At 37.6% G+C, this 13536-nt stretch overlaps 1 protein-coding gene across 12 annotated transcripts in view; it reads left to right on the forward strand.

The window, feature by feature from the left end:
• Positions 1-13536, forward strand: part of LOC106871743 (brefeldin A-inhibited guanine nucleotide-exchange protein 1) — a 171554-nt gene that overhangs the window by 98923 nt on the left and 59095 nt on the right. For all 12 annotated transcript variants that reach the window (XM_052970066.1, XM_052970065.1, XM_052970068.1 and 9 more), the window contains 8 exons: positions 293-461; positions 1014-1248; positions 3683-3782; positions 5259-5381; positions 7229-7354; positions 9998-10187; positions 12566-12677; positions 12867-12901. In XM_052970066.1, coding sequence (XP_052826026.1) covers positions 293-461; positions 1014-1248; positions 3683-3782; positions 5259-5381; positions 7229-7354; positions 9998-10187; positions 12566-12677; positions 12867-12901 — 1090 coding nt within the window. The remainder of the gene's footprint in view (positions 1-292; positions 462-1013; positions 1249-3682; positions 3783-5258; positions 5382-7228; positions 7355-9997; positions 10188-12565; positions 12678-12866; positions 12902-13536) is intronic.

Genomic DNA, 13536 nt, shown 5'->3' on the forward strand with positions numbered 1-13536 from the left:
ACACACACACACACACACATATACATATATGACAGTGAAGAGGAAATGATAGATTTTATTATGATACTGCTCAGGATTGAAACCTAGGCATCCATATATTGAAGAAAGTAAATGATCTTCAATCCTGTTAACTCAAGATTAAGAAATTTGTATTTTTTTTATGACTATTTATACAGATTGTTACAAAAGACAATAGGCTCTTCACTGGAAAGACCCTATTGTTGATCTCATTAATAAGTTCTCTTCAGTAAACAATGTATTTATCTGTATTATTAATTTTCTTCCTCTCTAGGTTCAACTAGTCACCGCATATCAGATGACAACCTTGACAATTGTGCAGATGGAGCAGAGCCTGCTGCAGGTGCATTTGCTCACATTCTACAGAAAGATGCTTTCCTCGTGTTTCGCAGCCTGTGTAAACTTTCCATGAAACCCCTTTCTGAGGGGCCACCAGATCCCAAGTGAGTTTTTCTTTCAATAAGAGGTAGACTTGTAAATATATGATAGTTCAATAGATGTATAGTTAGAAATATTGTAGACTTGCGTACTCAATAAGACCGATACTCTGTAGCACAAGTGTTAAGACCAGTCCCTCTAGTGGTGAAAAGCATTCATGGCAGTGCCATGTAAAAGCACCTGTGCCGCATAAAAGCACCTGTACAATGTCACATAAAAGTGCCCGTGCAGTGCCACATAAAAGCACCCTTGTGGTGTCATGTAAAAGCTCCCATGTGATACCACGTAAAAACACATTCTGTAAAGTGGTTGACATTCGGAAGGGCATCCAACCATAGAAACCATGCCGAATCAGACTGGAGTCTGATGATATCTGAAAAGAAACAGTAATTTTAGCAAAGCATATTAAGCAACACTAACAATAAATCAAAAAACAGAGATAAATAAGCATTTGACGGTTTCATAGATATTTCAAAATTATGATGCTAGGTGTTTCCATTATTTTGTCCAACCCCTGTATCTATCCGTCTATCTATGTTTATATTGTTTCATTGCAGGTCTCATGAGTTGCGGTCCAAGATCCTGTCTTTACAGTTGCTACTGTCTATTCTGCAAAATGCTGGGCCAGTGTTCAAAACCAATGAAATGTTCATAAATGCCATAAAACAGTATTTGTGTGTTGCCCTGTCCAAGAATGGTGTCAGTGCCGTCCCTGAAGTCTTTGAGTTATCTTTAGCCATTTTCCTTACATTACTCTCTCATTTCAAACAACATCTCAAAATGCAAATTGAGGTAAGTGACTAACCTGCTTCATATTATGCATCCTTTATAATTTTCACAAAAGAAAATAGTTCTGTCTGTTAGTTTATTTCTTGTACAAGTTGTTAGTAACATACTTTTAAAATGTTCTGTTTGGTTATTAGTTGAGCAAACATATTTTACAAGCACAAGGACACAGATTTTAGAGAAGGCTTTAATTAGTTTTATCAATTACTTAGGTGATACTTATTTCAGCAATTCAGCTAGCTCCCATAATAGTCTTTTCTGCTATAGGCACAAGGCCTGGATTTTGTGGAGAGGGGAACAAGTGATCACATTGACCCCAGTACTCAACTGGTACTTAATTTATTGACCCCCAAAAAGATGAAAGGCAAAGTCAACCTTGGCGGAATTTGAACTCAGAACATCATGGCAGACGTAATGCTGTTAAGCATTTCACCTGACGTGCTAACAATTCTGCCAGCTCGCCATAATAATGAAAGCTTCCTTTGAGGGGATTTGAACTCTAACTGTAAAGAGACATGGTTATTTGCTACAAGGCATTTGTCTACTACTCTACTAATTCTGTTGTCTGTTACTTGTAAAATATAATAAAAGCACCCATACCAATGCCATGTAAAAAAAGCACCCATGCCGGTGCCACATAGGAAACACCTGTGCCTGAGCCAAAAAAGCACCTGTGCTAGTACCATGTAAAAAGCACCTTGCCAGTGCCACATAAAAAGCACCCATGTTGGTGCCATGTAAAAAGCTCTGTAAAGTGGTTAGTGTTAGGAAGGACAACCAGTTGTAGAAACCATGCCAAAACAGATGATGAGAGCCTGGTGCAGCCCTCTGGCTTGCCAGCTCCTGTGAAATTATCCAGCCCATGCCTGCATGGAAAATGGACATTAAATGATGACGATGATGTTGATCTTTGCCTGTTCCAAACACTGAACTGTCTAAGGCACGAGTGAATATGTTTTTCTCACAGATAATTATTTCCAGTTTAGACACAAGTTGTTAGAAGCAAACTAAATGATATCTGACTTCAGTCTTATACGTAAATTGTACGCATACATTGAGTGGAAATAGTCTTGTGAGAAGGTTGTAAATGATAGGAATAGATAGTGTTAGGATTATTAGGCTGAATCTTTGCATTGTGAAGCTTATGATAAACAAGTGATGTTATCAAGGAAACCAATGGTTGATGTATTCAGTTGGTCAGCTCTAGACTCAACCCAGTGACATTATAAATAGTTACTCAAATATTGGGAACAACAGGACCATGCTTTAATGATTGGCTATGTGATGCAAATTGTGATCATCTGGGTTTCTTCTGTCCAGTTCACTGAAGAGTATGACTTGGTATGTCCATTGTTTGATGTGGAAATTGTAACAGATATATACTAGGTGGACTTAGTTTCTTCACCTTCATTTTCACACCCACTTTTCCAAGCTTTGCATGGATTAGATTGAGGCAAATTTTCTACAGCCAAATGTCCTTCTTGTCACCAACCTTCACCTGTTTCCATGCAAGGTAATATTTTCCCCTAGCTTGACATGTTTTACACTGGAGACTGGAAACAAACAACCTTGCTTGTTTGATGTTGATGCTCATTTACAACCATCACATGATGTCTATACACACATGCACACATATATACATATGATGGACATTTTTCAGTTTCCATCTACAAAATGCACTCAAAATGGTTTGGTCAGCTTGGGGCTATGCCAGAAGGTACTTGTCCAAGGTACTGTGAAGTGGAACTGAACCTAAAAGCACACATGTGAGAAGCAAGCTTCTCAACTGCACAGCCATTCCTGGGCCTAGTTTATGTATGCTGATTTTGCTTTCAATAGATTTATTATCGAAGCTTAAAAATTTATGTTGAAGGTCTGCATAATTGAAGCTGATATTTTTATTTTAATATCTGGGAACATATCAACTGACAGAAGTCTTATTTTTCTCAGTGTTCTTCATTGATTTATTTCCATGTTGGTTTATGAGGGATAATGTGCACATACACTACCTATATTCAATGTCACATTCACTTGTACCCATGTTCACGCTCTCACACACCTTCACTCGCATATACTCTTTCACTGACATACACCCTCTCACTGACATTCATACACACACTTTCTATTATCCTCATGTTTGCACACACTCTCCTTCGCTCTCTCAGGTTCACACACACACACACACACACACATACACTCACACACTATCCCCCTCTCAGGTTCCTACACACACACACACACACACACACACACACACCACACACACTCTCTCAGGTTCCTACACTCTCTTTCTCAGATTTATACCTTCTCTCCCATGTTCATTCTGTTTCTCTCACACACACTAGCCCACATTCAAATTCACATACTCGTCTACACATGCCACACATATTAAACACAATACATCTTATAAATGACTATATTCACCCATTTTTTTTTTTAGGTCTTCTTTAAAGAAATCTTCCTGTACATTCTCGAAACAACTAGCAGTTCATTCGAGCACAAGTGGATGGTAATCCAAGCACTAACCAGAATATGTGCTGGTAAGATCTCCCTTATATTGGAGTTAACTTCATTCAGTAGATTGCTGTTATTTAGCTCCTGCTTAGTCCTTATTGAGAAAATCTCTGGTCAAAGACTTTACAACTGCAAGCATCACATTTTTTATTCCGACATCGTGCACCTAGACTAAATAAGTTGCTTGAAACTTTCATATTCTCTTGATTTGCATCTGGCATGATAACAGGTGTATCACATTTCTCAATAGGTATAAAATTTGTATGACATAGGTATGTCTTTCAAGGCCTTAATAACTGAGGTCACTAGTTTTATAGCTACTGGAAGTTTACAACCTAATCTGCCCTAAAACCACATGCAGCACTAAGAAGATTCATTTGGGACTATCAACCATAGTTTCAGTGCTTCAAGAAAGTGGGAGACATTTATGTTTGTCAAGTAAGGCAATAACCAAAAGGATGGGATACAAAGTTAACCTCAGCAGGATTTGCACACAGAACATACAGGGCTGGCATTAAGTACTTCCAAGCATTTGAAGGGGTTTAAGCTTCTATTTTTAGCAGGGCAAACAATGCATAGGGTCTCCCTGTTGTCATCTTTAAGGAACTTTTGCTAAGATCTCTTCCAAACACTGCCTTGAGGAAAATGTCAGATATTTTATTAAATCTTTTCAAAATCCTATCTTAAGAAATGACAGGGTCAGTGTGATTCATGAGAAACATGGTCACAAAAGGGTTTAAAAACTACCACTCTTGTACCTACCTGGTTGCTGTCATTATCAGTCTTTACTCATCCGTCTGATTGAACATATGTATGATCAAAGGTGTTCTATTCATAATCATCTCTTTTTTCACTGACATATGGCGTTAGGAAAGGCATCCAGCTGTAGAAACTTTGCCAGATCAGATTGGAGCCTGGTGCAGCCTTCTGGCTCACTAGTCCTCAGTCAAACCGTCCAATCCATGCCAGCATGGAAAACGGACGTTAAACAATGATGATGATGATGATGATTCACTTTTTTTTAAAGATACTTTGTGTGATTTGATGGAGATTTGGTTGATATTTCTAAAAGCTTTTATGGTTGTGATCAGTCATAAAATGAACTGACACTGAAACAGTATTGGTGTCATAATATTTTTTGATAACATAGGTCTAACCAAATACTTAACAAACTAACAAAAGCCTTGTAGCAAGGGTAAATATATAAATGTATGTACTTTGAATAGTGGAAGCAAACTTTCTCTTAAAAAATGGCCTTTGTTAGTTTGTTTTACATAACAGCACTGATATTGGTTCATGTATAATCAGAAAAACACAAAATCTCATAAGTATTCACCTTCACCTGAATCTTCTAGTTACTACCTACCTATGATACGAACATAATATTAGGGGACTGGGGCATATATTTTCAGCTTTCTAGTTGTTGTCATGATTGTCCTTGCATGGTGTTCTTTACCAAATAAATGAATAAAGTTAATATGAAATGTAATTTCTCTTTTCAGATGCCCAGTGTGTGGTGGACATCTATTTAAATTATGACTGTGATCTTGCTTTGGCAAACATATTTGAACGTTTAATCAATGATTTGTCAAAGATTGCGCAAGGCCGGCAAGCTCTTGAACTTGGTGAGTTGACTTCAGTTTCTAACCTCTATATTTTGTTTGTGTTTCAGTAATAAAAATAATAACGATGTCAACTTCTTACATAGGCATGATCTTGGATGTGACACTTATCTTCCCAAAATAATTCCTTATATAGGCACAAAAGCACAATTTTTATTCTTTTGTGTGTAGCATTTGGGGATTAGCTGTCGACCCCAGTATTTGACTACTATGTGTTATTGAACCCAAAAGTATGAAAGGCAAAAACAACTTTGTTGGGATTTGAACTCAGAATGTCAAAAGCTGTAACTAAATACCACAAGGCATTTCATCTAATGCACTAACAAGTCTACAAAATTTACTGCCTTCTTATAACTATTATATAGGCACAAAGCTTGCAGTTTGGGAGGAAGAAGTTAGTTGATTACATCAACACCAGTACCTAGTTGGTGTTTTACTTTTTCAACGCTAAAAGTATGAAAGGCCAAGTTGATCTTAACAGGATTTGAACTCAGATATGTAAAGTGGGACAAAATGTCACTAAGCATTTTGTCCAGTCTGCTAATGATTCTGGCCTCCTCCTCACTGTCACCACCCCTGATGATGATGATTTTTAGAGTGATACAACTGCTTTTTGTTGTTTTCTCATCTCTACTGGGTCTCATCCATCAAACTCTTGCTCTCAGTACAACCTTTTCTCCCTACTGTGTGGTTTTGGGTTCGGTTCTACTACATGGCACCTTGGGCAAGTGCTTTCTACTATAGCCCTGGGCTGGCCAAAGCTTTGTGTGGGGTCTCCTAGACAGAAACTGAAAGAAGCCTGTGTGCATGTGTATGAGGATGTGTATTATTGTCTCATTGTCATGCAATAGTTGTTAACAAATGTCACCATCATACAAATCATGTTTTATTTTGTTTTTTTTGTTTTTTTGCAATCTTCCATGAAAACATGTCTGGCCATGAGGAAAAATTACCTTGCTTGGAAATAGGTGAGGATTGGTAACATGAAGGACATCTGGTTGTAGAAAATGTGCCTCACCAAATTCCTTTGAAATCTGTGCAAGCATGGAAAAGTGAATTTTAAAATGATGATGATGACGACCACAAATTACATTTAATATTTTTCCCCAATTATAATTTTTCCAGAATCAATTAAGATTTTTTTAAAAACTTTTCTTTTTGAGTTACTTTTTTTGATTAAAAATTTTTTTTTTTTTTGCTGGCTTTATCCATTTTGCTGTGGCATACTTGTTAAATTATAATGTCATGGGTCACTTTTTAGAAATACAGGGTAATTCAAAAAGGAAGGGTACACCTACCTTAGCATGCTGTCCATTTGGTTGTTGCTCTGGTTGGAAGGAGACGTGCCTGACTTCATTATGCAGCAAGGCAAAGCCTCGCCACATTGACATAGACAAATACATGACTGCTTCAACCAGCATCTTCCAGAAAGCTGGATTGGCTGTTGAGGGATGAATGATTTGCCATTGATGGTCTGCTCCACTCCTGGTCCCCCCAGCCTTGCAACTTTTTCCTTTGGGTATATCTGAAAGACAAGGTGTTCATACACTTACCTCCACATGACTTAAAGGATTCAATTGATCAGGCTATTCTGGCATGAGTGTGGCAAGAAGTTGACCATTGTGTAGACATCTGCTGTGTGACAAAGGGTACTCACATTGAACATCTGTGACATTGACTGTCAGTAGAAACTAGAAGAGTTAACCTTTCATGTAATACCTGTATTTTTGCAATATATTCATTACAACGCTCACATATATGTCTAGCTTTTGTACCATTCATTTTCAATAACCCTGTATTTTATATTATTTATTTGTTTATTTACTAGATGATTTGTTTCTGTATTACAGGGGCCACACCCAATCAAGAGAAAAGTATGCGCATTAAGGGACTTGAGTGTTTGGTATCGATACTACGTTGTATGGTGGAGTGGAGCAAAGACTTGTACATTAATCCACACACACAGTCTAACTTGGGTCTGTATAACATAATTATTGTATGTTCTTCAGTATTTGATGCAAGTTTTTCATGTACCATCATACACCTTTATTGTTTTTTGTGTGTGTGTGTGTGTGTGTGCAAATTATTAACTTTACGGGTGTGAGAAGGTTTTTGTGTTCCATTTAATTTGCCATATTGTGAATTTGTCTGTTGTATCTTGTATTTTGGTGTTTTTTGTTTAGGGTGGGGTTGTAGCAGTGGGGGTTATATCTATCCTTGTTTACTATTGATTCATTCATCACTGATCCAGGATAATATTGTATGCCAAATTATGCTTATCACAAATTGAACTGTTATAACATAGGTTGGTGATCAGATTCTGTTTGTACCACAAAAATACACTCCCCATTGACCATCTGTAATGCCTAGCTACTCAGAATGCACTGACTGTTTCTTCGGTTTACTTAACTGTACTGGAGGTTGCATTTTGTTTTTATATGGATTTATATAATCATATTGTGTTGGCACTCCGTCGTTTACGACGTCGAGGGTTCCAGTTGATCCAATCAACGGAACAGCCTGCTCGTGAAATTAACGTGCAAGTGGCTGAGCATTCCACAGACACGTGTACCCTTAACGTAGTTCTTGGGGATATTCAGCGTGACACAAAGTGTGACAAGGCTGACCCTTTGAATTACAGGCACAACAGAAACAGGAAGTAAAAGTGAGAGAAAGTTGTGGTGAAAGAGTACAGCAGGGTTCGCCACCATCCCCTGCCAGAGCCTCGTAGAGCTTTCGGTGTTTTCGCTCAATAAACACTCACAATGCCCGGGCTGGGAATCGAAACCACGATCCCATGACTGCGAGTCCGCTGCCCTAACCACTGGGCCATTGCGCCTCCACAGTATATAATCATAACCTACCCATCAACATGCCACCAGTGAACAGCAAAAGTACAAAGGTGTTTGATCCTAACAAATGACACAGACTGGAAAAGGTACAGATGATTAGGAAAATATGTAACAGTGAAAGCTTTGTAGCTGTAAGTTTGGCAACAATGAATCTACCATTCATTCCGTTTGTGTAGAGATGATTCATACACCACTGGTTTTTTGAACCAAACCCCCTATAATGAACAAAGATAGATGTAATTGTATAGAAAATATGTTGTGTAAGTTGTGTTATAGAATCAGGAGGTAATTGAGTAAAATAAGCGCTGTGTGAGTTGGGAGGTGGTTATGTAGAATGTACTGTGTGTTTGTATGCTGTAAGTTAATGAATTAAAAGCGTCATGTTTCCTGTATGGGCTAATGTTTTGGGGTTGTGTATAAAATTGTAAATTCTGGTTTGGTTTTTATACTTATATTCTACTCAGAACACCAACTATTATTGGTACTGATTTTTACTCTCATGTTGTATTCATTCATTTTACCTATTTTTGTTTTGTGATTTTTGTGAAAATAGTTATGACTTACTGATTGATATGTCCATCAGAATGCAAGGATTGTCTTTCTGTTTGTATTATATCTGTGTGGTTTGTTTTGATTTCTTTGTTTCAAATTTTAGTATTCATATTGTCACATTTCAGATCTGCTATATGTTTAGACAATTCATTTTCTGTTTTGATGTACAAATGTCTGCATTGCTTCATGATCAATAACTTCTTATATATGTACCAACTCATGTTTACTGATATTGTATGTTATCATCCATGTATCATGCATCATTCATTTTTGTCTCATTTCCATATCAGTATAGTTGTTTATCAGACAATACTTCAAATGTTCCTGTAATTTTTTGTCTGTTTTCACTTTAACTTTCCTCACTAGTCCACTTTTCACACATTCTGGTAGGTCACACACAACTGGATCCACTCTTACCCTCTCTCTCAGTTCATTGTTTCCTTTTTTATTCACTGCCCCTCTTTCATTCCTTTGCAGCACCACTCTTCTAAGAAAGGCAAACAAATTATTCTGTTATCTTAAGTTCAATAGTTATAAAAGTACAGAAGCTATCAAGTTACTGCTAGACTTTTGACCATACAGTCATTGTTACCCTTGTAATAACAAGCACGACTGAACACAATTTACTTCAGTTGTATATCTCTGGTCATCTCTAATGGAGCTGACTGATGGCTGAACAAATAGGTGTAATCCATGAATCCAGCATTGCAGATACACCATACCTCCATTTAGTTGAGGACCTCACTTTGTACTTGAAAGTTAGTTTATTGAATATGTGGTGCACTATGATAGTGCAGGTGCATTACATTTTCTCCATTGTGTTGTCTGTATCCTGGGTAAGAGTCACTGGTTGCTCTTCCTCTACACTTAACAGTCAGCATACAACTGGGTACAGAATTTGAAGTTAACAAGGTTATTGATGCTGTTTATAATTTTGTGTATGCAAATTTTGTATTTATCTGAACTGAGTAGGAGCAAGAGTGCTCCAAACTACTACTTCTAATTCATTACAACAGCTTGGGCAAAGTGAGAGAGTGAGGTTTACTCTGCTCCTGCTGACCTGTCTTAAGTACCCTACATCATAACCACTACTACCACCACACGTGAAAACTGCAAGTACCCCTACTATCATTACCACTATCTTCACTTCCACCACCATCACTGCCATCAGCTTCTATACTATCATCTCTACTAAAATGTATGTTATTTTATCAGGTACAGATAATAAGCCACAGCTACATGAAACAGATAATGATTCTGGCAAAGGGACCATGACTAGCTACGGCAGTGTGAACTCATTAAACTCCAACAGTAGTTCGTTTACCACAGCTCTACCCAATGATAACCCTGAACAGTTTGAGGCTTTCAAACAGCAGAAAGAAATTATGGAGAATGGTATTGAAATGTGAGTGGCACTTACCACAACCTGGTCTCTCTCTTTCTCTCTCTTTCTCTCTCTCTCTCACTCTCTCTCTGGTTTGGGCATCAATGGCAACAAGGGACACACATATGCATACTCATACTGCTATATACACACTCTTTTCCTTATACTCAATCATATATACATATTCACACAGATGCACATGCGCATACGCACACATATATCCCTCTACTTACATGCATACCAACTCATATTTCTACATGAACATACTTTCATCTATGTGCATACACATCCACAATTGTCACAAGCATGTTTCTGGTGCAAGTGTACCCAAATATATGCATGCTGGTGTAGTTAAGAAATTTGCTTCACAACCACATAGTTCCAGTTTCAGTCCCACTGCATGGTAACTTGGGCCAGAGTCTACTACCATAGTCCTGGGCCAATCGAAGCCTTTTGAGTGGATTTAGTAGACAAAAACTGAAAGAAGCTTGTGTGTGTTTGTATGTCCTTGCCTTAGCATTGCATGATAGTTTTGAGGCTCACTGTCATTCAAGTGACGTCTTCTGTAAAAACATGTCTGGCCAAGGAGAAATATTACCTTACTTGGCTACTGACGAGTGTTGTTAACAGGACAAGCACTTGGCTGTTGAAAGTCTGCCTCATTGAGTTTCATCTGACCCATGCAATGTAGAAAAAGTGGACATTGAAACTATGATGACGGCAGTTACATATCTATACATATGCATTCTTATTCATACTCACACACACATCAGCATGTATATATCTGTGCACACACAAGGTCAGTGGATTTGTTACATTTGCATATGATATGATATAAAGTTTCTTCATACTCATTTTTACATTTAAATGTCTTTGTCTTTATTCATGCATGATAAACAGAGATTATATATCCAAACTGTGGTATATGTGATCTCTGTTCATCACATAAACTACTACAGTCTACCAACTTAAAATTGAACACTTTTAATTTTTTGACTTCAACAAAAACAAAAACTTTATTCTCCTGCTATCTGTCTATCTAGCCATCCATCTATGGCTTAGATTTATGGTTAAAAAGTTTACTTCTCAACCACATGATTTCAGGTTCAGTCCCTCTTTGAGGCCCTCTGTGCAAGTGCCTTCTATTATAGCACAAGGCAAACCAAAACCCTGTGAGTGAATTTGGTTAACAGAAACTGAAAGAAGCTTTCGTGTGTATATGTATGTGTGTGTTTGCTTGCATATGTTTTGTTATGTTTGCACATGTTTTGTTATGTTTGCACTATGAGCAGTGTTGTTGTTGTCATTTTTCTTGTCAACAAATTGTCTGCTCGCTTCACACCTTACTTGGAAAACAAATAAGGGTTTGCAACAGAAAGAACATCCATCTGTCAAAACAATGCCCTGATATATACATCTAACCCATGCAAGCGTGACACAGCAAGTGTAAAGCAAATTAGTGAATAATAAGCATTCATGATCATCATTATTTTAATGTTCACTTTTCCATGCTTGTGCGGAGCAAATGAGACTGTGTTGAAGCAGATTTTTTTATGATCAAGATGCCCTTGTTGCCATGTAAAGTAATAATACTTGAGTCTATCAAACAACAAACAGCTCAGACATGGTTGTGTAGAGTACTTGAAAGAAACAAGAGTTTATATCACTGGTTCTCAACCAGATTCCATATGATCCCTGGGGGCTCATATAAGATTTTGGGTGGAGGCTACGCAAGCAAAATAGTAAATTGGGGATCTACAGTAGTATGTTGAGAGTCTGACAAAATTTGTTTTATTGCAAGCTACAGCCTGGTTTCTTTCTCTTATGTTTTACATAGTTCAACCTACACAAGTTCTTGTGTGAACAGCAAAATAATAATTTCGAAAAGAGTGTCTATAAAATTAGTTTTATACATCAAGTGGCTCTGGGGCTCCACCAGAATAGAAGAGTAATCAAATGGAGTCCATAGGCAAAAAATGGTTGAGAATCACTGGTTTATATGAATGACAAGCCTTTTGTTCATAAAGATATGCAACCTGTTAAGAAACCCTGTCGTGTGTTTGCCATGAATTGCAAGCAAGCAACACTGTATAAACAGTGAGGCTTTTGTTTACAATCAGTGAACACGTGTAAAATAGGAGGGAATATGAACACTTTGTCACACACACACACACACACACACACACACACACACACACACTATTAAGAGCAAAGAATGGAAAGCTGTCACAGTAATGCTTCTCTAAGGTTTAGCTAATTAGCTCCTTTTAGCTAATATCAAATATCCAGACAAGATAAAATGAAACCAGCTCATCACTCTTCATCTTCCCTGTTCCATTTCATCTTACTTTTATTTCATAGTTCTGTTGTTTTTTTCCCTTTTATTTGCTTTCCTCCAGGTTTTACAAAAAATCCAAGAAAGGTATTCACTACCTTCAAGAACAAGGTCTGTTAGGTACAACTCCAGACGACATTGCAGAGTTCTTTCACAATGAAGAAAGATTAGACAAGGTAATCACCATCATTGATATCACTCTTATCATCACCCACCAGAATAACTTATAAAATCTGTTTCAACAGCATTGTAAGATTCATTACTGTTATCATAATCACCACCATCACCACCACAACTATCATTAGCATCATCATTGTCACTACTATCATGGTCATTCTCATTGTTATTGTTTGTTTCAATTTCAGACTGCAATTGGAGACTTCTTAGGAGAAAATGAAAAGTGAGTAATTTCAAGTTTTTATCCTCTTTCAGGTTCATTCTGTCTTCTTAGATTGTTGCTTTAATATATTTTAGTGCTCATCTTAATACAAAAACTAATACTAATAGCATTGGGGAGTGGGGTGGGGGGTCCTTTTTATGGAGCAGGGTGCACTTCTAGGTTTGTTGTGTAAGCCTGTATAAGGGAGTAACTAGTGGGGAGGGTGGTAAAGTCAAAGGTTGCTCTGTGTGACACGTGCTTTAGTTACACCACTGACTAATAACCATCATCATCATCATCATTTAATGTCCATTTTCCATGCTGACATAGGTCAGACAATTTGACAGGATCTGGTGAGCTGCAAGGTCATGTTGATCTCCAATGTCAGCTTTGACATGGTTTCTATTACTAGATGATGTTCCCTAAAGCCAACATCATCATCACTTAACGTCTGTTGTCCATGCTGGCATGGGTTGGATAGTGTAACCAGAGCTGGCAAAATGTGGGGCTGCACCAGACTCTAGTCTGATTTGGCATGGTTTCTATGACTGGATGCCCTTCCTAACACCAACCACTTTACAGAGTGCTGGATGCTTTTGCTTGGCACTGCATGGGCGCTTTTATGTATGTATGTATGTATATATATATATATATAT

This window comes from Octopus bimaculoides, chromosome 8 (genome assembly GCF_001194135.2).
Source record: "Octopus bimaculoides isolate UCB-OBI-ISO-001 chromosome 8, ASM119413v2, whole genome shotgun sequence".
Taxonomy (NCBI): Eukaryota; Metazoa; Mollusca; class Cephalopoda; order Octopoda; family Octopodidae; genus Octopus; species Octopus bimaculoides.